The following is a 27697-nucleotide window of genomic DNA, read 5'->3' as shown; positions in this document are numbered from 1 at the left end:
GTCGTGATTGTCGTGAAAGTTGTGAATGTTGTGATTGTCGTGAATGTTGTGAACGTCGTGATTGTCGTGATTGTCGTGAATGTTGTGATTGTCGTGAATGTTGTGAACGTCGTGATTGTCGTGAAAGTTGTGAATGTTGTGATTGTCGTGAATGTTGTGGTTGTCGTGAACGACGTTAATGTTGTGATTGTCGTGAATGTCGTGATTGTCGTGAACTTCGTAAATGTTGTGATTGTTGTGAATGTTGTGATTGTCGTGAATGTTGTGATTGTCGTGAATGTTGTGATTGTCGTGATTGTCGTGAATGCTGTGATTGTTGTGAACGCCGTAAACGTCGTGATTGTTGTGAACGACGTGAATGTTGTGAATGTTGTGATTGTCGTGAATGACGTGATTGTCGTGAACCTCGTGATTGCTGTGATTGTCGTGAACGACGTGAATGACGTGAATGTCGTGATTGTCGTGAACGTTGTGACTGTCGTGATTGTCGTGAATGTTGTGAACATCGTGATTGTCGTGAAAGTTGTGAATGTTGTGATTGTCGTGAATGTTGTGATTGTCGTGAATGTTGTGAACGTTGTGAATGTTGTGATTGTCGTGAATGTTGTGAACGTCGTGATTGTCGTGAAAGTTGTGAATGTTGTGATTGTCGTGAATGTTGTGAACGTCGTGATTGTCGTGAAAGTTGTGAATGTTGTGATTGTCGTGAATGTTGTGAATGTCGTGATTGTCGTGAAAGTTGTGAATGTTGTGATTGTCGTGAATGTTGTGAACGTCGTGATTGTCGTGATTGTCGTGAATGTCGTGATTGTCGTGAATGCTGTGAACGTCGTGATTGTCGTGAAAGTTGTGAATGTTGTGATTGTCGTGAATGTTGTGATTGTCGTGAACGACTTTATTGTTGTGATTGTCGTGAATGTCGTGATTGTCGTGAACTTCGTAAATGTTGTGATTGTTGTGAATGTTGTGATTGTCGTGAATGTTGTGATTGTCGTGATTGTCGTGAATGCTGTGATTGTTGTGAACGCCGTAAACGTCGTGATTGTTGTGAACGACGTGAATGTTGTGAATGTTGTGATTGTCGTGAATGTTGTTAATGTTGTGATTGTCGTGAATACTGTGATTGTCGTGAATGTTGTGATTGTCGTGAATGTTGTGATTGTTGTGAATGTTGTGATTGTCGTGAATGTTGTGAATGTTGTGATTGTCGTGAACGTCGTGAATGTTGTGATTGTCTTGAACTTGGTGAACGAAGTGAATGTTGTGATTGTCGTGAATGTTGTGATTGTCTTGAACGACGTGAATGTTGTGATTATCGTGAACGACGTGAATGTTGTGATTGTCGTGAATGTTGTAATTGTCTTAAACGACGTGAATGTCGTGATTGTCGTAAACGTCGTGAATGTTGTGATTGTCGTGAATGTTGCAAATGTTGTAAAGGTTGTAATTGTCGTGAATATCGTGAATGTTGTGAATGTTGTGATTGTCGTGAATGTTGTGAATGTTGTGATTGTCGTGAATGTCGTGATTGTTGTGATTGTTGTGAACGTCGTGAATGTTGTGATTGCCGTGAACGTCGTGAATGTTGTGAATGTCGTGAATGTTGTGAATGTCGTGAATGTTGTGAAAGTTGTGAATGTTGTGATTGTCGTGAATATTGTGAATGTAGTGATTCTCGTTAACGTCGTGAATGTAGTGATTGTCGTGAATGTTGTCAATGTTGTGAATGTCGTGATTGTCGTAAACGTCGTGAATGTTGTGATTGTCGTGAATGATGTGTTGCGGGGTTTGTGGCGAATGTTGTGGATGGTGTATGTGTTGCGGTGTTTGTGGCGAATGTTGTGGATGGTGTATGTGTTGCGGGGTTTGTGGCGAATGTTGTGGATGGTGTATGTGTTGCGGGGTTTGTGGCGAATGTTGTGGATGGTGTATGTGTTGCGGTGTTTGTGGCGAATGTTGTGGATGGTGTATGTGTTGCGGGGTTTGTGGCGAATGTTGTGGATGGTGTATGTGTTGCGCGGTTTGTTGCGAATGTTGTGGGTGTTGTGTGCGTTGCGGAATTTGTGGTGAATGTTGTGGATGGTGTTTGTGTTGCGGGGTTTGTTGCGAATGTTGTGGATGTTGCATGTGTGTTGCAATGATCGTGAATGTTTTGAATGATGTAAATGTTGCGAAGTTTGTAACGAATGTCTTGAATGTTTAGAATGTCGCCAGTGTCGTCAATATTTGTAATGTCGCGAATGCCTTCAATTTCGGAACTGTTGATAATGTTTGATTTTCGCAAAATTCATTTATGTCGGTAATGTTTTCATGTCGTATATGTTTTGAATGTTGTGAATGTAGTGAATGTTGAAAGTGTTGAGATTGTTGAAAACGTTGCGAATGTTGATAATATTGCGAATGTTGTGAATGTGGAGATTGTCACGAGTTTAAGGAATATTGCGAATGTTAAGAATATCTCGAATGTTAGAAATGTCACGATTGTTAGGAATGTCACGAATGTAAGGATGGTTGCGAATGTTAAGAAAATCTCGAATGTCACGATTGTTAGGAATGTCACGAATGTCGCGAATGTTGATAATACCTAAAATGTTGCTAATGTTGCTCAAAGCAGATTAAGTCGAATGTCGGAAGCGTTGGGAATGGCGCGGATGATGAAACCGTCGAAATGTTGAATGTCGAATGTTGTGTGTCAACTTGAATCAGTCAATTAAATACTAATAGTCTTTGCATTGAACATCGGTCAGTTAGAACAATTGATTAATAGTCGAACTATGGCAGACTTGGCATCGCAATAGTTGTATTTATCAATGAATAAATAATTAAATATATAAAAGTTTAATAACTGCTGACCATAGACGCTGACGTCTATATTGGATTCGCCGGTATTGGTGACTGCCAGAGTGTAAGAGACATCATTTGCGTCTACGGCGTCATTATTGCGTCCAAGGAATGGCACAAGGTATGTCATGTTCTCAGGGCCTGTAAAATATCTTTTTATGATAAATATAGTTTCGGATGTGTATTAGATATGATTTTTTATATAACCTGACGTCAAATAACATTGCTCCGCTTTCTTGTGAATTTGATTACCCATACTGACTACCAAATAGTACTAAAACAATCTTATATAATAAACGATAACGTACTGTTCTTTAACTTACAAGCACATGTTCTTAACTGAATGGGTTTAATCGCACAATGCTCTTTAACTTAAAAGCACATTTTCGTTACTGGATGGGTTTAATCACACACTGCTCTTTAACTTACAAGCAAATGTTCGTGACTGAAGGTATGTGAAGTTGGCTTGTACATTGTACATCGTAGTTCAGCTTGTAATTCGCCAATTACAAGCTTGTAGTTTGGTATTCAGCTTGTAGTTCGGCTTGTATATTGTACATAGTAATTCAACTTGTAGTTCGCCAATTACAAGCTTGTAGTTGGGTATTCAGCTTGTAGATCGGCTTGTACATTGTACATCGTAATTTAACTTGTAGTTCGCCAATTACAAGCTTGTATATCGGTATTCAGCTTGAAGTTCACCCTAACTGCACCAGCATTCATAATATTTGAATTACAAGCTAGTAGTTGAGTATTCATCTTGTAGTTCGGACAAATACATTAGCATACATTATATTTGAATTACAAGCTAGTAGTTGGGTATTCATCTTGTAGTTCGGACCAAATACATCAGCATACGTTGTATTTGAATTACAAGCTAGTAGTTGGGTATTCATCTTGTAGTTCGGACAAATACATTAGCATACATTATATTTGAATTACAAGCTAGTAGTTGGGTATTTATCTTGTAGTTCGGACCAAATACATCAGCATACGTTATATTTGAATTACAAGCTAGTAGTTGCGTATTCATCTTGTAGTTCGGACCAAATACATCAGCATACGTTGTATTTGAATTACAAGCTAGTAGTTGGGTATTCATCTTATAGTTCGGACAAATACATTAGCATACATTATATTTAAATTACAAGCTAGTCGTTGGGTATTCATCTTGTAGTTCGGACCAAATACATCAGCATACGTTGTATTTGAATTGCAATGTAGTAGTTGGGTATTCATCTTGTAGTTCGGACCAAATACATCAGCACACATTATATTTGAATTACAAGCTAGTAGTTGGGTATTCATCTTGTAGTTCGGACAAATACATTAGCATACATTATATTTGAATTACAATCTAGTAGTTGGGTATTCATCTTGTAGTTCGGAGCAAATACATCAGCACACATTATATTTGAATTACAAGCTAGTAGTTGGGTATTCATCTTGTTGTTCGGACAAATACATTAGCATACATTATATTTGAATTACAAGCTAGTAGTTGGGTATTCATCTTGTAGTTCGGACCAAATACATCAGCACACATTATATTTGAATTACAAGCTAGTAGTTGGGTATTTATCTTGTAGTTCGGACCAAATACATCAGCATACGTTATATTTGAATTACAAGCTAGTAGTTGGGTATTCATCTTGTAGTTCGGACCAAATACATCAGCATACGTTATATTTGAATTACAAGCTAGCAGTTGGGTATTCATCTTGTAGTTCGGACCAAATACATCAGCACACATTATATTTGAATTACAAGCTAGTAGTTGGGTATTTATCTTGTAGTTCGGACCAAATACATCAGCATACGTTGTATTTGAATTACAAGCTAGTAGTTGGGTATTCATCTTGTAGTTCGGAGCAAATACATCAGCACACATTATATTTGAATTACAAGCTAGTAGTTGAGTATTCATCTTGTAGTTCGGACCAAATACATCAGCATACGTTGCATTTGAATTACAAGCTTATTACATAAGCCTCAAATCTTGCGGTCATGGTTGAGCGCTTTTTTGCATGTAACTCCTCAAGTATTCGGTTTAGAGCTTCGGTTCTTATCCCTATTTGTTTGAGAGGTCTTACTCCCTAAATCGAGAGAGGTCACATATTGGGCGCATCTAGTATAAATTAGAACCGAGTCTAAAGCCTTCGAATGTTATTTAAGCCAAGTCAAAAGTTTATTTTCATATCATGTTATTACAGAACATAACTTCACTCAAAATTGAACATATTGACATGGCATGCAAGTAAACATAATCAAAAGCATATGAAGAAAGGTATAAAAAACGACGATTGAAACTAATACATATAAATAAGTAAATATAATTATGTGACTAGCTTCGTCTAACCTTAGTAAACGATAAAAACATAGCCATATCATACAAAATTGACTTTTATTACAAGCCATCGGAAAATTAAATGTTGTCAATTTGGGCCAATTAACATAGTATCTAGGAATATATTGAGTAGGTTAATCTCTATATTAAGGACATATCAAATAGTGATTATATTATTTCAACCACATTAATGTTACAATTAGTACAAATTGTGTCTTCTCGAAATATTGGAGATGTCATCAGACGACTACACGGTATTGTGTTTAAATACTGTGGGGGAAATAGACTGGTCAGCTTTTTTAAGAACATGTAATGATCTATTTTTAGAGAAATGTTTACAAACCAGTCTTACAATTATAGTTGACTGCGCATGCGCCAAAATGTTGGGGATTATATCTGCAGACCGTCGGGACCCGGGATCCGGGACCTAAATTTCAAAATTTGTTTTGTTTTGTTTTATAAGCGATGCAATGTTTTAACTGCCCTGTGAATCGTTTGAAACTGATAAGTTTTGGAAGGAATTAAATAATATGCTGCATGCATATGATTTAATGATCATTACATACATATAATTATAACTTGCTGCCACTTGAGTTCTCATGTGAAAATACTCAATATTATATTTCAAAATGTGCATATTTTGGTAAAAGTTGTTGTTTGAGCAACCGTGTTAGAGGAACAATAGATGACACCACATGTTAAATCGACCATGAGTTCTTGTAGTGTCATATAAGATCGTCCAGGATGTGGTTTATCAGACTGGTTTGTAAACATTTCTCTAAAAATAGATCATTACATGTTCTTAAAAAAGCTGACCAGTCTATTTCCCCACAGCATTTAAACACAATACCGTGTAGTCGTCTGATGACATCTCCAATATTTCGAGAAGACACAATTTGTACTAATTGTAACATTAATGTGGTTAAAATAATATAATCACTATTTGATATGTCCTTAATATAGAGATTAACGTACTCAATATATTCCTAGATACTATGTTAATTGGCCCAAATTGACAACATTTAATTTTCCGATGATTTGTAATAAAAGTCAATTTTGTATGATATGGCTATGTTTTTTATCGTTTACTAAGATTAGACGAAGCTAGTCACATAATTATATTTACTTATTTATATGTATTAGTTTCAATCGTCGTTTTTTATACTTTTCTTCATATGCTTTTGATTATGTTTACTTGCATGCCATGTCAATATGTTCAATTTTGAGTAAAGTTATGTTCTGTAATAACATGATATGAAAATAAACTTTTGACTTGGCTTAAATAACATTCGAAGGTTTTAGACTCGGTTCTAATTTATACTAGATGCGCCCAATATGTGACCTCTCTCGATTCAGGGAGTAAGACCTCTCAAACAAATTGGGATAGGAACCGAAGCTCTAAACCGAATACTTGAAGAGTTACATGCAAAAAAGCGCTCAACCATGACCGCAAGATTTGAGGCTTATGAAATAAGCTTGTAATTCAAATACAACGTATGCTGATGTATTTGGTCCGAACTACAAGATGAATACCCAAATACTAGCTTGTAATTCAAATATAATGTATGCTAATGTATTTGTCCGAACTACAAGATGAATACCCAACTACTAGCTTGTAATTCAAATATTATGAATGCTGGTGCAGTTAGGGTGAACTACAAGCTGAATACCCAACTACAAGCTTGTAATTGGCGAACTACAAGTTGAATTACTATGTACAATATACAAGCCGAACTACAAGCTGAATACCAAACTACAAGCTTGTAATTGGCGAATTACAAGCTGAACTACGATGTACAATGTACAAGCCAACTTCACATACCTCGTAACTGAATGGGTTTAGTCAGGTATTGCGCTTTAACTTACAAGCACCTGTTCACAATTAGATATATTGAATGATGTACTGCTCTTCAACTTACAGGCACCTGTTAATAACTAGATATGATTAATCGTGTATTGCTCTTTAATTTACATGCACCTGTTCATAATTGACTATGTTTAATATCATTCTGCTCTTTAACTTACACGCACACGTTCATAACTGAATGTTTTTAATCATTGTTGAATACCTTTTGCTAAGTGGTATATGGCGCTCCTAGCTTGGTGCCAGTGTCCTAGGGGCCATACTACGGAAGCATCTCAAGTTAAAAATGTACGTTTTTCTTAAATTCAAAAATGTCCTTACCTGTTTTATTCCAAAGGTGAAAAGTGGTACATCTAGAGTTTTTTTCTGCGATTATAGAATGGAAACTGTATTAATTTTTTAAAGAAGTTTTTTTTCCGAAACATAACAATTTCAAATTTCAAACTTAATTATGTTAAAATACATGTATATGTAAACATTTTCTTAAGATGCTTCTGTTATACCGGCCCTGATATCTGAATGGTAGCTGATAAGCCCCTTATCATTATTCAGCATATATGATTACCTGGCGTCTGTATAATCGAAGCAAACGTACCGGGTGACTGAATTTCTGACACGTGCGTACCTGATACCTCCGTAAGTGGTGACTGCATACGTTGTGCAAGCGTACTTGTTTCCCGCTTACCTTGCCTGCGTACCATATATCCACCTATAAAAAACTTTACACGTCAGTATGTCTGCGTTCCTAGTATTTGCGCACCTGATCCTTTTGTCCTGGTGTTTCTGGTGACTGCTTATATGGTGCTACTTGTACCTGCGCGTATCATAAGTGCGTTAATATTGTCTGTGAAGTTGGTGCATGCGTATCTTATATATCCCACACTGTGGCCCGCGTGAATGGTGCTTGCGTATACGATACCAACAATCCTCAAGCCCGCGTATCTGATATATTCGCATGTGCTGCCTGCATTACTGGTGCATGCATATTTAATACCTGCATACCTGATATACGCGTACATGTTGCCTTCGAACCTTCCGCCCACAATCTTTATGCATACGTAACTGTTGTTATGTGTATACTGTATGTGAACCTTGTGAATGCATAATTGGGACAGGCATACGTGGTGCATGAGTAACTGGTGCCCTGTGTACCTGGCAGCTTCATCCATTGCGACTACGTACTGAGTGCTGACGTACATGGCAAGTGAGAACCTGGCACCTTCATCCATTGTGTCTACGCATGCGGGACAGGCGTACATGGCACATTAGTAGCTGGTGCCCTGTGTACCTGGCACCTTCATCCATTGTGCCTACGCATGCGGGGCAGGCGTACATGGCACATTAGTAACTGGTGCCCTGTGTACCTGGTACCTTCATTCATTGCGACTACGTACTGGGTGTAGGCGTACATGGTGCGTGAGTAACTGGTGCATAACCGCATGTTGCAGGTGTACCTGGTACCTTCATTCATTGCGACTTCGTACTGGGTGTAGACGTACATGACGCGTAAGTTATTGGTGCATAACCACATGTTGCAGGTGTGCCTGGTACATTTATTCATTGTGCCTACGTACTGGGCGTAGATGACCGTACATGGCGAATGAGTTACTGACGCATAACTGCATGTTGCATGTGTACCTGGTACCTTCATTCATTGCGACGACGTACTGATTGTAGGCGTAAATGGCGCCTGAGTAACTAGTGTCCTTTGTACCTGGCACCTTTATCCATTACGACAACGTTCTGGGTGCAGGCGTACCTGGCGCATGAGTAACTTGTGTCCTGTGTACCTGGTACCTTCATTGATTGCGACTACGTTCTGGGTGTAGGCGTACATGATGCCTGAGTACCTGATGCTATGTGTACCTGGTACTTTCATTCATTGCGAAGACGTACAGGGTGTAGCGTACATGGCGCATGAGTGACTGGTGTTTTGTGTACCTTGTACCTTCATCCATTACGACTAGGTACCGGGTGCAGGCGTACATGGCGCATGAGTAACTGGTGTCCTGTGTACTTGGTACCTTCATTCATTGCGACTACGTACTGTCTGCGGGCGTACGTGGCGCGTGAGTAACTGGTGCATAACCGTATGCTGCTGGTGTACCTGGTACGTTCATTCATTGCGACTACGTACTGTGTGCAGGCGTACAAGGCGCGTGAGTAACTGGTGCATAACTGCATGCTGCCGGTGAACCTGGTACGTTCATTCATTGTGCCTACGTACTGGGTGCATGCGTACATGGCGCGTGAGTAACTGGTGCCCTGTGTACCATGAGCTTCATTCATTGCGACTACATACTGGGTTTAGACGTACATGACGCATGAGTAACTGGTGCCCTGTGTACCTGTGACCTTCATTCACTGCGACTACGTACTGGGTGTAGACGTACATGACGCGTGAGTTACTGGTGCATAACCGCATGTTGCAGGTGTGCCTGGTACATTCATTCATTGTGCCTACGTATGGGGTGTAGGCGTACATGACGCGTGAGTAACTGGCGCATAACCGCATGTTGCAGGTGTACCTGGTACCTTCATTCATTGTGCCTACGTACTGGGTGTAGGCGTACATGGCGCGTGAGTAACTGATACATAACCGCATGTTGCAGGTGTGCCTGTTACCTTCATTCATTGTGCATTCGTACTGGGTGCAGGCGTACATGGCGCGTGAGTAACTGGTGCCCTGTGTACCATGAGCTTCATTCATTGCGACTACATACTGGGTTTAGACGTACATGACGCATGAGTAACTGGTGCCCTGTGTACCTGTGACCTTCATTCACTGCGACTAAGTACTGGGTGTAGACGTACATGACGCGTGAGTAACTGGCGCATAACCGCATGTTGCAGGTGTACCTGGTACCTTCATTCATTGTGCCTACGTACTGGGTGTAGGCGTACATGACGCGTGAGTAACTGGTGCATAACCGCATGTTGCAGGTATGCCTGGTACCTTCATTCATTGTGCCTACGTACTGGGTGTAGGCGTACATGGCGCGTGAGTAACTGATACATAACCGCATGTTGCAGGTGTGCCTGGTACCTTCATTTATTGTGCCTTCGTACTGGGTGCAGGCGTACATGGCGCATGAATAACTGGTGCATAACCGCATGTTGCAGGTGTGCCTGGTACCTTCATTTATTGTGCCTTCGTACTGGGTGCAAGCGTACATGGTGCATGAATAACTGGTGCATAACCGCATGTTGCAGGTGTGCCTGTTACCTTCATTCATTGTGCATTCGTACTGGGTGCAGGCGTACATGGCGCGTGAGCAACTGGTGTCATGTGTACCTTGTACCTTCATTCATTGCGACTACGTACTGTGTGCAGACGTACATGGCGCATGAGAAACTGGTGTCCTGTGTACCTGGTACCTTCATCAATTGCGTCAACGTACTTGGTGCAGGCGAACCTGGTACGTGGGTAGCTGCATGGTGCCCTGTGTACCTGGTATCTCCATCCAGTGCGACTACGTACAGGGTGCAGGCGTATACGGCGTGTTAGTAACTGCATGGTGCCCTGTGTACCTTGAACCTTTATTCATTTCGACTACGTACAGGTTGCAGGCGTACATGGCTCGTGAGCATCTGGTTCCATGTGTACCTGGTACCTTCGACCGTTGTTGCTACGCTTTTGGGGCAGGCGCACATTTCGTGTGAGTATCTGGTGCCTACGTACATATTGCCTCTGTACCTGGTACCTCCATCCACTGTGCCTACGTACTGGGTGCAGAAGATTCTGGCGCTTGCATAGCTGGTGCCCTGTGTTCCTGGTACCTTCATCCATTGCGCCTATATTCTGGGTGCAGATGTACCTGCGTAAATGGCGCATGAGTGACTGGTGTCCTGTGTACTTGGCACCTTTATCCATTACGACAACGTTCTGGGTGCAGGCGTACCTGGCGCGTGGGTAACTAGTGCCCTGCGTACCTGGTACCTTCATTCGTTTGGGCAGGGGCACATGACGTGTGAGAATCTGGTGCCTATGCACTTATTACCTGTGTACCTGGTACCTCCATCCATTTGGCCTACGTACTGGGTGCAGGAGATTCTGGTGCATAAGTAACTGGTGCCCTGTGTATCTGGTACCTGCATACAATCAGTCGACGCATTTAGGGCAGGCGTACACGACGCGTGAATAACTGGCGCATACATGCATGTCGCTTGAATGCGTACCTGAACTTGTGTAGTTGGTACTAACATACCTGTTTCCTGTGTAATTGTTGCCTCCATATCTAACCTCTGTGTATTTGTTGCCTGCGATCCTGATTTCCGTGTATTTGTTGCCTACATATCTAACCTCTGTTTATTTGTTGCCTGCGTACCTGATTCATGTGTATTTGTTGCCTACATATCTATTCTTTGTGTGTTTGTTGCCTGTGTACCTGATTCCTATGTATTTGTTGCCTACATATTTAACCTCTGTGTATTTGTTGCCTGCGTACCTTATTTCTCTGTATTTGTTGCCTGCGTACCTTATTCCTCTGTATTTGTTGCCTGTGTACCTGATTCCTGTGTATTTGCTGCCTTCGATCCTGCTTCCTGTGTATTTGCTGCCTGGGTAACCGATTCCTGTGTATTTGCTACCTGCGTACCTGATCATTGTGCATATGTTGTCTGCATACCTGATCATTGTGTATATGTTGTCTGCGTACCTGATTCCTGTGTATTTGCTGTCTGCGTATCTGATCATTGTGTATATGTTGTCTGCGTACCTGATCCCTGTGTATTAAATGTTGTCAGCGTACCTGATGCCGGTGACTGTGTAGATGAATCTGTTGTCTGCAACACAACTGCAACTATCGCTGCAGCTAATGCGAACATCTGAAAAGATCATAGGGATATATATGAAAAAGACGAAAAAAGTACTTTTTAAGGATTCACCATGAGGGTGCATTCATATATAGCATTATATTGTGCAAATGGCGTTTGTTGTAAGTTGTAGCGTTGTACTTGTTGTCTGTTTCGGCAATTTTGCCCCTTGCTAGTGTACACCAATTTACAGCCGTAGCTGTAGCTAGACGCTGTTCTACAATATTTGCCTCAGAACAAATTGAAGGTTTCTTAAGACAGTTCAGGAATAAGTCATGGTTACTTTGTACACGACTTAGTAAACTTGGAAATTCCGTTTTGATATTTGAAATATAGATACAGAGTGTGTTATTCATGCATTTCAAGAATCATTAATTTGAAGAAATTGTTACTAGAAGTATGCTACTTAATCTGTTCATTTATTTCTATATTTTCTACGCCAAAGTTTGAATTAAATCCATTGAGTAGTTTTGAGATACTTTTACCATAAAACTTCAAACAAACGCCACCTTCGCTGACACTTATGGCGACGTCCATCCGAGACGATTATTAGAACAGCTCCCCTTTTTTTTGAAAAGTCTAGCAAATAAGTCTTCAAATGTTTTCTTTTTTTAGTGTACGGTTTATGTTTATTGTATATTATGCCATTTCAATAAAGCGCCAGTAAATATATAGAAGTTTGCGAGACTTTTGACTAAAATATAAATGAATATAAATAATCGTAAAAACGTGATTTTAGAGGAACTATTTGACGTGCTTTATGAAGTCAGTAAACAACGGCGCACGCGCTTTTTGGTGAAATGTACAAACGTGCGTTTTCTACGTCAATTTTTTCAACAAATTGATAATTTTAGATATTCAAAAGGAAATCATGTTTATCCGATCCGGATCGAAAAATCCAACCATTGGGCACGCTGCGTGGCCTTGTAACTCGGCAAGCCTCGTGACCGGCCTACGCGCGAGCCCTCGGGTCTGATTGTTCTATCCGTACCGGAAACACATAATAGATACTCATAACCTTGACATTTATAGTTATGCAGTACATAAAACATGTTGTATGGTTAATATAAAAAAGTATTAATATAATAGTATAGCTTTGAAGCTTTGATAATTAACTGACTTACCTGTATCGCCTGCATCTTGGATGTGATCCGCACTAAATTTGCCAGAACAAAGTTCCCATACTGTAGTACCTTGTTACGATAAAATAATGCTGTTCTGCGAAGTTATCTGACGTCTATGGCACTAAGCCGCAAAGCCGGGGCTGTAAAGAGACAATTTCACTATGGTAACATTGAATAAACACAGAGATGGCAGTATTTGAATTTTAATTTTTAAGTATTCCCTTATGAAACGATCTCCATCGGACCTTCATACAAACTCTGAAAAGCGCAATTAAAGCAAAATTTGACGTCCAAGAACTGTATAATAAACGCATAGAAATAACGGAATTAAAATATAAAACAAACACTATTTTACATGACACGTCTCCTGAAATATTCAAGCCACTCTCTGACAACTTATTTACTGGCACAAGTAAAAATTCCCCGCTTATTGTTTTATATTGATCATCAATTAAACTGTCCGACTTCAAGTGATGGAAATTTCAAAGTGATGAATTATGAATTAGATTTTTCCTGTGAGATTTAATGCTTGGCTGATAGAGCTAACAATATCACACATTCATTGTGTTGTAAAATCATGAACTATACATTATACAAATATATACAGTGCGGAGTTATTCAATAGCAGAGCTCTTTAAAATACGTCACCTTTTAATAGTACAAACCTTTCAAAGCCCACTTGATAAAAAAACACAAAATTATTGGCACTAATTGTTGTAAGTTTAAATAGATTTTTTTAAAAGCGTCCGCTTAATATAATCAACTAAATACATGACTGTCCATTTTAGTTTTTTGTTATCGCTCAAAGAAATAAATACATTAATGTCAAGAAAGTTTTATTCCTGCGTTAAGAAAAAAGACATGAGTGTCCAGATAGTTTTGATTCCCGCCAATATGAATGTCCAAATATCTTTTTATCATCCCGCCTCAAAAAAACAACTAAATACATTGAATGTCAAGATCGTTTATCCCCGCCTTAAGAATTAGATAATAGAAGTCCAGATAGTGTTATCCCCGCCTTAAGAATTAGATAATAGAAGTCCAGATAGTTTTATCCCCGCCTTGAGAACAAGATACATAGAAGTCCAGATAGTTTTATCCCCGCCTTAAGAACAAGATACATAGAAGTCCAGATAGTTTTATCCCCGCCTTAAGAACAAGATACATAGAAGTCCAGATAGTTTTATCCCCGCCTTAAGAACAAGATACATAGAAGTCCAGGTAGTTTTATCCCCGCCTTAAGAACAAGATACATAGAAGTCCAGATAGTTTTATCCCCGCCTTAAGAACAAGATACATAGAAGTCCAGGTAGTTTTATCCCCGCCTTAAGAACAAGATACATAGAAGTCCAGATAGTTTTATCCCCGCCTTAAGAACAAGATACATAGAAGTCCAGGTAGTTTTGTCCCCGCCTTAAGAACAAGATACATAGATGTCCAGATAGTTTTGTCCCCGCCTTAAGAACAAGATACATAGAAGTCCAGGTAGTTTTATCCCCGCCTTAAGAACAAGATACATAGAAGTCCAGGTAGTTTTATCCCCGCCTTAAGAACAAGACACATAGAAGTCCAGGTAGTTTTATCCCCGCCTTAAGAACAAGATACATATAGGTCCAGGTAGTTTTATCCCCGCCTTAAGAACAAGATACATAGAAGTCCAGGTAGTTTTATCCCCGCCTTAAGAACAAGATACATAGAAGCCCAGATAGTTTTATCCCCGCCTTAAGAACAAGATACATAGAAGTCTAGATGGTTTTATTCCCTCCTAAAAATATTTATACCGAGGCCCAGATAATTGTATTACCGTCGAAGAAAGAATACATGAGCGTCCAGACAATTGTATTACCGTCGTAGAAAGAATACATGAGCGTCCAGATAATTGTATTACCGTCGTAGAAAGAATACATGGGCGTCCAGATAATTGTATTACCGTCGTAAAAAGAATACATGGGCGTCCAGATAATTGTATTACCGTCGTAGAAAGAATACATGGGCGTCCAGACAATTGTATTACCGTCGTAGAAAGAATACATGGGCGTCCAGACAATTGTATTACCGTCGTAGAAAGAATACATGGGCGTCCAGACAATTGTATTACCGTCGTAGAAAGAATACATGGGCGCCCAGACAATTGTATTACCGTCGTAGAAAGAATACATGGGCGTCCAGACAATTGTATTACCGTCGTAGAAAGAATACATGGGCGTCCAGACAATTGTATTACCGTCGTAGAAAGAATACATGGGCGTCCAGACAATTGTATTACCGTCGTAGAAAGAATACATGGGCGTCCAGACAATTGTATTACCGTCGTAGAAAGAATACATGGGCGTCCAGATAATTGTATTACCGTCGTAGAAAGAATACATGGGCGTCCAGATAATTGTATTACCGTCGTAGAAAGAATACATGGGCGTCCAGATAATTGTATTACCGTCGTAGAAAGAATACATGAGCGTCCAGATAATTGTATTACCGTCGTAGAAAGAATACATGGGCGTCCAGACAATTGTATTACCGTCGTAGAAAGAATACATGGGCGTCCAGACAATTGTATTACCGTCGTAGAAAGAATACATGGGCGTCCAGATAATTGCCATTTTTGTATAGCATCTTCAAAAACATAAAGTGGAATGTCCATATAATTGTTTTCCCGACATACACGAATACCCAGAATGTTTCACTAAAATGAATGCGTCCCAATAGGAATATTTAAATTTTATTAGACAAAGAATTCCATTACAGCCAATGTTGTTGATGCAAAGAAATCGATAGGGTGATTGTCATCAGTTAATGTTTACATAACAGTCCTCTTTCAGTTGTCAATATCCGATTTCAACAATTCATTTTATCTGTCCGGGACCAGGTACTGTATATCATTATATTTTCTGAACACAAAGAGCAAGCGGTCGTGGAATCAGCGTTGACGCACTTTAAGACAAAGCACCACGAACAATTGTATGAATGTTTTAGCAGGGTGTTTGAACTAATCTTTCTCAAACATGTACATTATTCAAATGAGCCTTCAAGAATAAATGGCGAATGCGGATAGCATAAAAAGAATAACAAAGGGCTATTAATCAGGTTAAGTGTTGTTGTTTTTTCCGTATGCATTAAGTTATTTTAGTATCCGAAGTGTTTGAGCTTGATATGACATTGTGAACAAATGTATACCAATATACTGACCGTGGCCTTCGTGGACAATGGCGCATTAAGTTTCATGGGCTTTGGCTGAATGTCCAAATGTCTAATAACAAGTTGGCCGCGACAACCACATTTTCACGTTCGTCGGCTGTTTTATTTTTTCATGCAATCGAGGGGATAAATCAACAAGAATTAAAGGGACTCAAATTTATTTTTTAAAACTGTGCTGAATTCAGTTATTGGCAGATTCTCAATACAACAGAATTCTGTGAATAATACCGTTACCAACGTTTTTTTGGCTGAACAGAGTATTTTCTGTCACATTTAAAGCTGCACTCTCACAGATTGAACGTTTTGACAACTTATTTATTTTTTGTCTTGGAACGAGCCAATTTTTGCGAAAATCCATGGAAACCAGTGATATAAGACTGTTGACAAAAAATTAGATCGCAGAATTTCATATTTTAGTTCAAAAATTCATATTTTATGCATTTTTTTAAACCGTTATTAACGGTTTAAACCATAAAACATTACTTTTCGAACGGAAATATGCAAATCTGCGCTCTGATCTTTTGTCAGCAATCTTTTATCATTGGTTTGCAGATATTTACGCAAAATTTTCCTCTTTCCAAGACAAAAAATAAAAAAAGTAGTAAAAACGGTAAATCTGTGTGAGTGCTGCTTTAAAGTTACACTCTTACTAGTATTCAAAATCAATACATACACATGTATAACAAAAATAAAATATGAGTGATATAACTTTAACTACTTACTAAATAAGGCATTTATGGAAAGTATTAATTACTGACAACAAGATTGTAATCATGTAATTATAAGCTCAGTGACAGATTCAGGCTACACCATTTCCCTCGTTTACGCGTACATATCTATCGCCACGGTAAGTAGCACACATAATTATCATCAGTGGCCAACATTATATTTTGTCCAACGAGAAGGCAGCATTTCCAAGTTTTCCAATACATTTATGTTAGTAAAGCTGTAGTCAGCCGTTACCGATTTTTATCAGGTGAAGCAGTAAATATGAACAGTCGCTTGTCCAGTAAGTGGGTAGTATACACAATATAATGTAGAAAACTTGTTAGTTTGTACTTACACAAAATAACCGGTTACGCGTAACATCAAACCATTTACTTTTGTAAGAACATACCAACTGTGTTTATGTTGTGTCTGTTTGCAGAACAGGCTGATAAAAATCGTTGATATCAATAACATAAACAAAGTTGTCGCCATTCAAGAATAGGTTGGCATTTATGGTAATATCTTGAAAAAAATATCGAAGCGACTTTAACATTACATCATGTCCATATTGCAGAGCTCCGCGGACGCCACGTACATCGAGAACAATCTACATTCATTCAGTGTTGATGGCTGTCCAGCGTTCTTAGCGGATCCCGTATTGGAGGACATCAAGGTCTGGGGAAACACATACCTTAAATCGCCATGATGTTTACAAGGTAACTTCGACACACAACGATTGCACTATATATCGCTACATCGACCATCTGTTGCTAAGGAAGTCAATGGTTGCTAATACAAACGGTGGTTGTCTAGCGGGTTAGCTGTTTGTTAGGAGGTCAATGGTCAGCTACGACACCAAAGCTACATATGTACGTATTATCAAACTCTGACTTTGAGTTTCTTCAAATAAGATTAACCGAAATAGTCCATGTAATCATGTAACTCGAATGTCGTTTTTAGCAAGATTTAACAACGCCCATTTTAAGCAATGCAAATCACACTTCAGATTCGGAAGCATAATCAACGTTAATATGAAAATTAATAACATGATGATTACACAAACTCGCGCATAACATTGTTTGGAATAAAGTACCCAACATAAGCCCCTCAATTGCTCTTAAATATTAAATACGTCCCAGGCAACGGTTTTAATGTTGTAGCAGTAAGTGTTGAAACATATCCAAAAATCCGCTAAAAATAAGTACATGAAGTACTCGAGACTCAAACTGGAGGGGGATTGTAAGGGGAGGTCACTGCGTAGAAAATTGCTCTTTGGATTTGACTGTTGACTGCTGTTCGTTCTCAATTTTGAACTTCCTTTGCAGAGCAAAATGGCAGATACAAACTTGACAGCGATACTCTATGCAAAAGGAGACATTCGACTGGTAATGTTAGCAATCATACATGCATATTGGTTCAGTTATACTGGCTGTAAACTGTTTGTAAATTTCCTAGATTTCCAGAAGCTGTCAATTCCTCAATGGCTTGGAATCTGTTAGAATTCTGAACCTGAGGACAGTATCAGTCTCTCAATCTCAGTAACAGAACGTGACAGATGATGAGTTGGGGTTTTGACTTTATAGTTTTGACCTTCTACCCAGCTATGAGGCTGAGCACCTCCCAACTTTTAGTTTGCCGCAACCAGGGACTTTAAATTGAGTACATAGCTACAATATGAGCAATCAGGGATACTCTTTGTATTATTTAGACATTTCTTATGTATCCCTATAACGCTACAACTTTCTACCATTTAACAACGGGTGAAATGATATACTGTAATAATATGCATTGATGTTGAATAATAATGACAAAGTTGTTCAATTTTTATCCGACAGTGATCTGAACTTGATTAAATTGGTCATTAGAGTTGTTATTTTCACATTACTATATTACGGGTCACGAATACCGTTATACATGTACACAACCAGTCAGATTTGTCCCAGATTTACCGATATCGGGATACTTGATAAACAATCGACACTTGTACGTGTTTTATGATAACTTAACATGTTTTTTGGGCATACTGACATAACTTAATATGTGTTTAATAGTAGGCAATAATATTTTCGTAGAAATTTGAATTTATAACAAAGATAATTTAAAATTGTGGCCGCAAGGATTCTCTCCGCCAGGACCGCTTGCTACTTTTTGAGTCTTCAAAAGACTCGTTGACGGCCATTTAGGTGGACTAAATGAGTACAGTACTAGGGACTCAAAAAGGGCGGTATGTTGCTAACTAGTTCATATAAACAGCAGCTTCAAAGTTGAACTTTGTTTTGGTGACTCTACTTGTTAAGGGACCATTATGAATGTCCAAATGTTAAAGAAGATCCCTAAATGTGCATTATTGTGGCTAGGCATGTTGCATGCAGCAATTCAGTAGATGTACATTTACATGAACAAAGGCTTTCAAAATCATTTAATTTACTTGGTTATGCAGGATTCAGGTATAAAATGAAGGAGTATTCCATACTCATGGGGGAAGGGGTTAACCCTCCTCTATGTACAATGTGATCAGATTTTAATCACAATGTTTATACATGTACTAAAATGGAAAAACTCCTGTCATTAAAGCCTTAATGTATGTATGTATTTGTTGAAGTAAGGTGTTTAGAAAATACCATAAATTCCAATTAAGCCTTGAAACTTGCCCACAATTGCACAGTTTCAGTTTGCATGTGCTTCATTGGAAATGTGACAAACAGAAAATTGTTCAAAGGTCTTAAAGTAAAAGTGCATTGTGCATGATTGTGTTAGCTGGAAAAGCAACATCATGGCTAACTATGACTGCAGAAAGAATGGTGTGACATGTTTTAAAAAGGTAATGGATAGGTTGTTTAAAAATCTTTTAATGTAAAGAAAAGGCATTTTGTCTTATTTCGGACTTAAGGTGAATGTTCATACACCAGATGTTTTCAACTTTAAAAATCATGACCTATATATAAATTATGACCTATATATATTATGCTTATCTTCCATTATGTTTTACTATTGGTACTGACTTCATCTTGTTTCCACTACACTATGCATCCTAACTTTTTTCTTCTAAAAATAATGTAAAAATTGACAGGTTTATAATGTAAAGACAAAGGTCATGGTCTCGCGGAACAAGTTGAAAATAAGTCAGGATTTGTTTCAATGACCATAAGTAGCCTGATAATGGACAAATGGGGTCAAGACTGATAAAGTTATCATCTGCACAAACATCAGCTAAATTACTGATAAGTTCCACTGTGAATTCACTATGCCAAACAGATGCTCAAGACATGTACACACAGATCTGAACACATCTTACTTTTAAATAGAGCAGAAATGTAAATGCTAGTTTTTTAGTTTATTTTCAAGATCATCATTTCCTAGCCAGCTCTATCCATTTCTCACTCTTCCTTGATTTAAAATACATTTATGAAGTTGCATCTTTACAATTGAAAATATATATATAATTTATTTCATTGAATTTAAAGATGCACTCTTACTCCCAAATAAGATGTACCACAATTAATACAATTGTTTTAATTAACCCAAAAGGATGAATAAATATTGAAATCAATGGTTCTTATGAAGGATATTCTGTTTCTACCTTATGAGACAATAATTGATCACTGTAAATCTTTTAGGACCCACCAGTCATTTAGTATTTGTGCGTTTTCAGCTATTAAATACACAGTTACAATATTGTTATCAGTAATTCATATTTTCCATAAATGCATTATTTAGTAAGTCTGACTAAGTAGTTAAAGGTTTATCACACAAAATTTATGATTATTATATGTGTATGTATTGGTTTTAAATACAAGTATCGATTTGATAGATATTGTCAATTCAAGTCTTCCTATAGATTCTTATGATGTTATATTTTCAGGAAGATACCAGTATTCCAGAACCAGGACCTGGCCGTATGTGTGCATGACCCCATGTATTTCGAGAGTTTAAATTTTTAACAACTTTCAAGTCTTTCTATTTGTACCGGAACCAGGACCTGGCCGTATGTGTGCATGACCCCATGTATTTCGAGAGTTTAAATTTTTAACAACTTTCAAGTCTTTCTATTTGTATTATTGTTTGACTCAAAATCAATGATATATTTTGCATCAACAAATCTATATGACTCTTCGTCTTGAACAAAACTGATAACTGTTTCTAAAGCAATCGCTTTAATAAAATGAGTGCTAAACTTTCATGACTATCCATTCACCAAATAAAAAAAAAATCTGTATTTACTTTCATTGATGTGACACTTAGTAATGGTTATAGCTGTTCTCTCACAGGTTTACTGTTGACAACTTTTGTAGTTTTTACAAATCCGCTAACAAGAGATAAAAGACTGCTGACAAAAGAGCAGATTGCAGGTTTTCATATTTCCGTTTAAAAATTAATGTTTTATGTCTAAAAGCGTTACTAAGGGTTTAAGAAAAATGCATAAAACCACTTTTTGAACTGAAATATAAATATCTGCGATCTAACTTTTTGTCAGTAGTCTTATATGACTGGTTTACATATATTTTCGCATAAATTGGCTCCTTCCAAGATAAAAAATGAAAAAATTCTAACTATAAGAGTGCAGCTATAAAGGTTATAAGTATGTATTTACCAAAATGAATGCTTTATTGGGATGCACTCAACATTTTATTTTGGTAGATACATACTTATAGTTACCTTTAACTATTTTAGCGTTGGAAATTATATTTTTGTTTTCAAACTCCCTTTCTACAACTTCCAACATCTTCCAACTTACTGTCAGTAATGACAAATTTACCTATCAGAATATGAGCTACACTATCTCTACCTCAATTTGCACTAGCTGTGTATTAATTTCCTTTGCCAATATATTTTTATTTACGTTTACTCACCTCAAAATGTAATACAATGTAAAATGTAAGCCACCCTCTTGTCATATGCACTGATATAATGAAACTGTTTAAAACTTTTGTCTTTCTAAGATAATGTCATAATCAAGAGTTGATTTACTAAAACAAATGAACGAACAATTTAAAAAATTCTGCCACCTTATTGGACAAAATATAATTTTGAACTCTAAAATTTGATCAATTCCACCGACCATAATTAACGTATGTTTGTGATGATTTGGGTCAACCATAACCTTATACCATTACAGAGGTGCAGTTGTGCATGCAGCATGTTGGTATCTGTGGTTCAGACGTGCACTACTGGCAGCATGGTAACATTGGGGACTTTGTGGTCAAGGCTCCCATGATTCTGGGTCATGAGGCGGCAGGAATAGTCTCCAAGATAGGGGACGGAGTCACCAGCCTCAAAATTGGTATGTGGTAGAATAATATAGTGGTATAACCATCATTCTGTATATCAGGGTCTTTATTGTTCAAGATCCCATGATTCTGGGTCTTGAAGATGCACTATTACTCCCAACTTAGATTTAACACATTTAATACAATTGTTCTAATATACCCAAAAGGATAAACAAATGTCGAAAAGAATGGTTCTTATGAAGGATACCGAGTTTAATTAAAAAGAAATGCACAAAAAACACGGTATTTCTACCTTATGAGACCATAGTAAATCGCAGTAAATCTTTTAGCATTCACCAATCATTTAATATTAAGTAATGGCAAACTTTCTAGGTGACAGGGTTGCCATAGAGCCAGGTGTACCATGTCGACGGTGTATGGACTGCAAGCGCGGCCGCTACAATCTGTGTCCAGATATGGCCTTCTGTGCCACGCCCCCTATACATGGGAACCTTGCTAGATACTATGTGCATGATGCAGACTTCTGCTACAAGTAAGAAAGAGTTAAATATTGTTCTAGGGCCTTAATAAGTACTTCTGGTTTAGGTTATATGACCCTTCCCTAGGGGCTTACCGTATCATTTTTATAGTCTGTCTGTGTGTCTTTTAATATGTAGTTTAAAAAGCTTATTACTGAAGATAACTTTTACCCCATTCCGCAATGATGACAATAACATTTCTAACATAAAGCTTAAAAGGTAAATCCTACCTACCCTACCTGGTTTTTGACAAGATGTAACCTAAACCACATAATTTTATTTTATTTTTTGCCTTAATGAGAATTAGTTTAATTTTGATAAAATTTTGGAACAAATTTTCTGTATTAAATTTTTAACTTACTGGTAAAAAAACCCGAATCCAATGTATTTGCCACAATATTACATGTACTATTAATCTTCAATCTTACATCCAACATACTGTAGAATATCAATAAATTGAAATAATGTAACCATCATCCTTGAATCCCTAGGTTACCTGACCATGTGAGCACAGAGGAAGGTGCCCTACTGGAGCCATTGTCAGTGGGGGTCCATGCCTGTAAAAGAGCTGGGGTCACACTAGGGACCAAGGTCCTCATCTGTGGGGCTGGTAGGTGAACTTTAGTTACGTGCATATTGATAGCATACAGCTTTTGGAAGAAAACCTTTCTTATTGTTTTTGCCATCCAACCCTACAACTGTCTATGAGCTTTGCATTCTTAAACATTTGTACACCATATAAAAGCAATACAAAGGATAAGCACATGTTTAAGGTCAAGGTAAAGATCATCCTTATGTTTTAAAGATCAGATACTAGAATGCCTTTTTTCATGTTGCTTCAATGTACCAATATTACTCAAGTAAAGGAATAGTATACGACTCAAATTTTGTTGAGGATAACCTGATATTATTGATGTTTCAAAATATAAAGCTGTTAAAGGAAATATTAGTTGCTAGTGTATACAAGTAATCAGAACAAGTGTAGTTAGACAAAATGATTGTTCTGTCAAAAAAAGTTAGTTTCAACTGAAATGTCAAGATAAATATCAAAGCCTACTAGTTTAACAAATCAAAAAGAAGCAATTTGATTTTTGTTATCTTTATTCAGACATATGTATACATTACTGAAAAATAAAGTTAAACATTGCAGTTTCATAACCCTCTATTTATTAGTCATACCACAGTTATGGCCCTTGGCATTATCGAGAAATAACCCTAATTCCTGTAAAATTCCTGTAATTCTGTTACAATTTATGTTGCAAAAGACTCAGTGGTGTTATGTCAGTATCGCTAGTCAATCTCTTGTACAAAAAATGAAAAACATATATAATGACATGTAAATAGTAGCTTAAGTAGTGATGTTCCGATGATCGATTATAATCGAAAATCGATTGGTTGGGCCTGAAATCGGCGACAATCGATTGTATTTGGTTAAAATCGATCATCAAAAAAAAATTTGAAATAAATATAAGTAAGTGTTCAGACGTTATCTTTAACAAAATGGTAGATGAAAGCCACAATGAGCAAGTAAAAATAAACTATTTTTGATTTAACACTTAATTACTTCAATCATAGACATACATATATGCATATAATGATTAAGAGTTTAATAATGTGCATGAATAAAACTTCACTTTAGGTTTTATCTAGTATGTTAAAAAAACGATTGTACTATCGATAATCGGTTACTTGAGTGGAACCCATTGTTAATATTTTTTATCTGTACGCAAATCATGTTTTTGTTTCGTTTTGATCATTTAAGTCAAATGAGTTAAACATGATAATGCATTAAAATAAATACATTTCTTTTGGGCATCTATAAGTGTAAACCTTTAGTGTACCCCTTTCATGGAATAATAAAAACAGCATAACTCCTTCTGAATTCCAGGTCCTATAGGTCTTGTTAACCTGTTGACAGCAAAGGCATGTGGAGCCTCAGTGGTGTGTGTTACAGGTAAAGGGAGCCTTAATCTTTTTCATTTTAAGTACTTACTATTAAACTCTGATGATTCAACCGACAAGCCCTCTTATGTTCTGCATTCATTGGTTGTCCTTTTAAAGGTAAAAAAATGATTTATTTCCTTGTCATTTAAGTAACCAATTCCTTTAAGGGAAATACTCTAGCTATATGTTCTGTGGTATCTACCATTTATATAAGTTACTTCCTAACTTAAATCAAGTTTTATAGATACAGCCTGTTTATCTTGTATAAGTAAGTAGTATATTATACATTACATTTGAATACATGTACATGAATATTTAAGACCTGGATGAGAAGAGACTTGCAATGGCTAAGGAGATGGGTGCGGACCATGTGGTCAAGATCACGTCCAAGGATCCCAAGGAAATGGCCGATAAGATTGTAGAGACCTTTGGGGAGCGGCCTGACGTCACCATAGAGTGTAGCGGTGCACCACCAAGCACAAGGACGGCAATATTGGTAGGTCAAGATAATCTAGGAAAACTCTGTTTTGACTGACAAGTCCAGTTTAGCGGAGCTATACCTGTTAACCTCATTAAGTGTAGCCATGCACCACAGAGCACCATCATCATCAGGACTGCTATATTGGTAAGTCATGGGTAATTTAGTAATTTATCTTTCAATTCACTAGTCCCTCCCAACTTTAAAAAGTGTAGTGCTAAACCACAGAGCTGGAGAGACAAATTGGTAGGTTTGGGGTAATTTAGTTACATTTTGTTTCAAGTGACAAAATCCTCCCACAACATAAAGTGAATTAGTACACCACAGTGGAGAGCCAAATTTGTTGTCCAGTGGTATTGACTATACAACTATGTAGTCTTTTGTTTGTTGAATGCAAAAGTTTGGTAGCATTTAACGGATAACTCTCATGGGGCCGATTGTTCAAAACTTGGTTAAAGTTAACATTGTTAACTTAAAAAGGTGCTTATTTATTTAGATATAACATGTACAGTCCTGGAACAATGTAAGAAATACTGCAGATTACAAATGTGTGCATTTAAGTTCCAGAGCAATGATGAGTTAATTGATGTATACAGCAATAACGGTTAACTTTAAAAATGTTCTGTACAATGAGCCCATGGTTCAATACTAAATATTTGAACTGTTTAAAATCTATATGTCTTAACTTCGAGTTTATCAGTCTTGCTAGGACTAAAATTGTCAATATAAGAATATGATTTTTACAATAATTATCCATGGTTATGTACACCAATTTAAGTCATAGCCCACATACATGTAGAATGAGGATGAATAATATGGCCTTTTCAGTCAACAAGGTCAGGAGGTTGTGTGGTGCTGGTGGGAATGGGACCATCTTCCGTGGAGTTGCCCGTCATGGACGCCGCTGTCAGGGAGGTCGACATTCGTGGAATTTTTCGATATGTCAACTGCTACCCCACGGCTCTAAATATGGTGGCTTCAGGTAAATATTTTCAAGGAATTTTCAGTATCAAAAGATTGAATTTATTTAAGATTGTCCGATTTTTCGACTAAAGGTCAACAAGTATTGTTATCATCTTCTTTAGCATGGTTTTGCTTTGTTAAAAGGGTCATTTTCAATGAGCATCCTCCATCTGAAAGGGTTCCTATGTCAACGTCTTTTGCCTACATATAATATTATTATATAGGATCTGTCATGAGTTGTCATATAATATACAATTTTATTCAACAAGTTCAGGAAGATTATTAGTAAACAAGCTTCTAGTGTTGCTTAAATGAAAAGCAAGGCATAGGGCTGTCTTACAAAGGCGGGTCTTATGGCATCCCCTCTTGAAATTATTCATTCTAGAAATGGCATTAAAGTATTTTCTGGTACATCATGCCGAAGATTTTTTTTTCAGAATTCATGTGAAAGCTTGAACCTTTGAAAAGCTTCATCAGTGATAAAAAGTAATTAATTTATCCTGTTTTTCAACACATCTCTCCAATTCTAGGCTCGGTGAATGTGAAGCCACTGATCACCCACAGGTTTAAGCTGGAGCAGACCATGGACGCGTTTGAGACGACCCTGAGGGGAGACGGTATCAAGGTCATGATTGAGTGCAAGAAGTAGCTAACTTCATCAAGGAAATCATTTTGTTCACGACGCCCGCAGGCTGAGGCAGACTTGTTCTGATGGTTCTGGCTCAACCATGAGGTCTCTCCAACCCCATGCCCGTTAAATCATTATTGTTACGTTTGTATTTTGTAAGTGGAATTTGTAATAATTCCATCAGTTTTTGCATTGATTGTAAACTGAAGTGTATTAAACCAAAATATAATTGTTGTATAGTATAAAATAATACATGTTTTTTTTGTATCCTCTTGTGGAATGTTTGTTTTGGTGCAGGTGTATGTTGGGGTTTTACTATCAGATATGCATGATTCAATTTATTGATTTTTATTTTCAATGGATTTGACAAATACCTTTTTCAAGACATTTTGAATTTTGCCATGCTATTGCTTTGTTTTAAGATGATTTAAAGATGACCGAAAGAAAACTTAAGCCTTTCATTATCTTGTTTTAGTAATTGTTTCTGACATAAAGTGTGTCTGACCATTTTGTGCCATAATTGTTGTTTGATTATTAAGTCCGTGTATATAGTTTATAAATATACTTTCCATGAACTTTTTAAGCCAGTATTTTCATCATGTTTTATTTTATTTCTTTAATGTCATTTTGAATCTTTATTGGCTACATTTGAAATCATTTTCACTTGTAAATATTTCTCTGTAATTTAACTGTTTAACATTAAACATATGCTCATGTATTTAATACTCGTGTGCAAGCAACTGTTTCCATTCCTTGCTTTTGAAAAAAGAACATATATATATACCATGTGATTGGATAACAAATAAACTCCCAACAGTACACTATTTGTTATTAGCATTACTTTTTTGTACCTTCATTATTTGTAACCATAATATAATCACTTCTTAACAAGTGCAAAGTGTCTTATTTCATTTCAACATGGAAAATCATTCATGATCATTTCATATCTCACTGGTAATGAAAGAATTATGCAAGAGCATCGCAAATGGTTGAAATTGCTTGTCTGGTGTTTTCTATGTCAATTTAGATTCATAATTCAGAGTA

At 37.3% G+C, this 27697-nt stretch overlaps 2 protein-coding genes across 5 annotated transcripts in view; one reads left to right on the top strand and one right to left on the bottom strand.

Annotated features, from left to right (window-relative positions):
• The window catches only part of LOC128226804 (uncharacterized), a 37279-nt gene extending 23818 nt beyond the window's left edge, over positions 1 to 13461 (bottom strand). For 2 of the 3 annotated variants that reach the window (XM_052936861.1, XM_052936863.1), the window contains exons 1-3: positions 12992 to 13200; positions 11804 to 11879; positions 2854 to 2982 (exon numbers count right to left, since the gene is read on the bottom strand). In XM_052936861.1, coding sequence (XP_052792821.1) covers positions 2854 to 2982; positions 11804 to 11879; positions 12992 to 13006 — 220 coding nt within the window. In that variant the 5' untranslated portion in view covers positions 13007 to 13200. Of the gene's footprint in view, positions 1 to 2853; positions 2983 to 11803; positions 11880 to 12991; positions 13201 to 13346 lie in introns of those variants that run through there. The other variant, XM_052936862.1, reaches the window with a different exon arrangement.
• A 4756-nt stretch (positions 13462 to 18217) lies between these two features.
• LOC128227269 (sorbitol dehydrogenase-like) lies at positions 18218 to 27477 on the top strand. 2 transcript variants are annotated; one of them, XM_052937634.1, is made up of 9 exons: positions 18218 to 18279; positions 20757 to 20790; positions 22011 to 22175; positions 22495 to 22654; positions 23132 to 23250; positions 24529 to 24594; positions 24905 to 25080; positions 25891 to 26044; positions 26556 to 27477. In XM_052937634.1, the coding sequence occupies exons 1-9, from the start codon at positions 18226 to 18228 to the stop codon at positions 26672 to 26674; spliced, it is 1047 nt and encodes a 348-aa protein (XP_052793594.1). In that variant the 5' UTR covers positions 18218 to 18225; the 3' UTR covers positions 26675 to 27477. The 2 variants fall into 2 exon arrangements, with proteins under 2 accessions (XP_052793594.1, XP_052793595.1); XM_052937635.1 differs by lacking the exon at positions 18218 to 18279 and having other exon boundaries at positions 20784 to 20879.
• The last annotated feature ends 220 nt before the right edge of the window (positions 27478 to 27697 follow it).

The sequence above is a fragment of the Mya arenaria genome, chromosome 3, assembly GCF_026914265.1.
Source record: "Mya arenaria isolate MELC-2E11 chromosome 3, ASM2691426v1".
Classification (NCBI taxonomy): Eukaryota; Metazoa; Mollusca; class Bivalvia; order Myida; family Myidae; genus Mya; species Mya arenaria.
The sequence above is the reverse complement of the archived record's forward strand: the minus strand, read 5'-3'. Positions and strand labels throughout refer to the sequence as shown.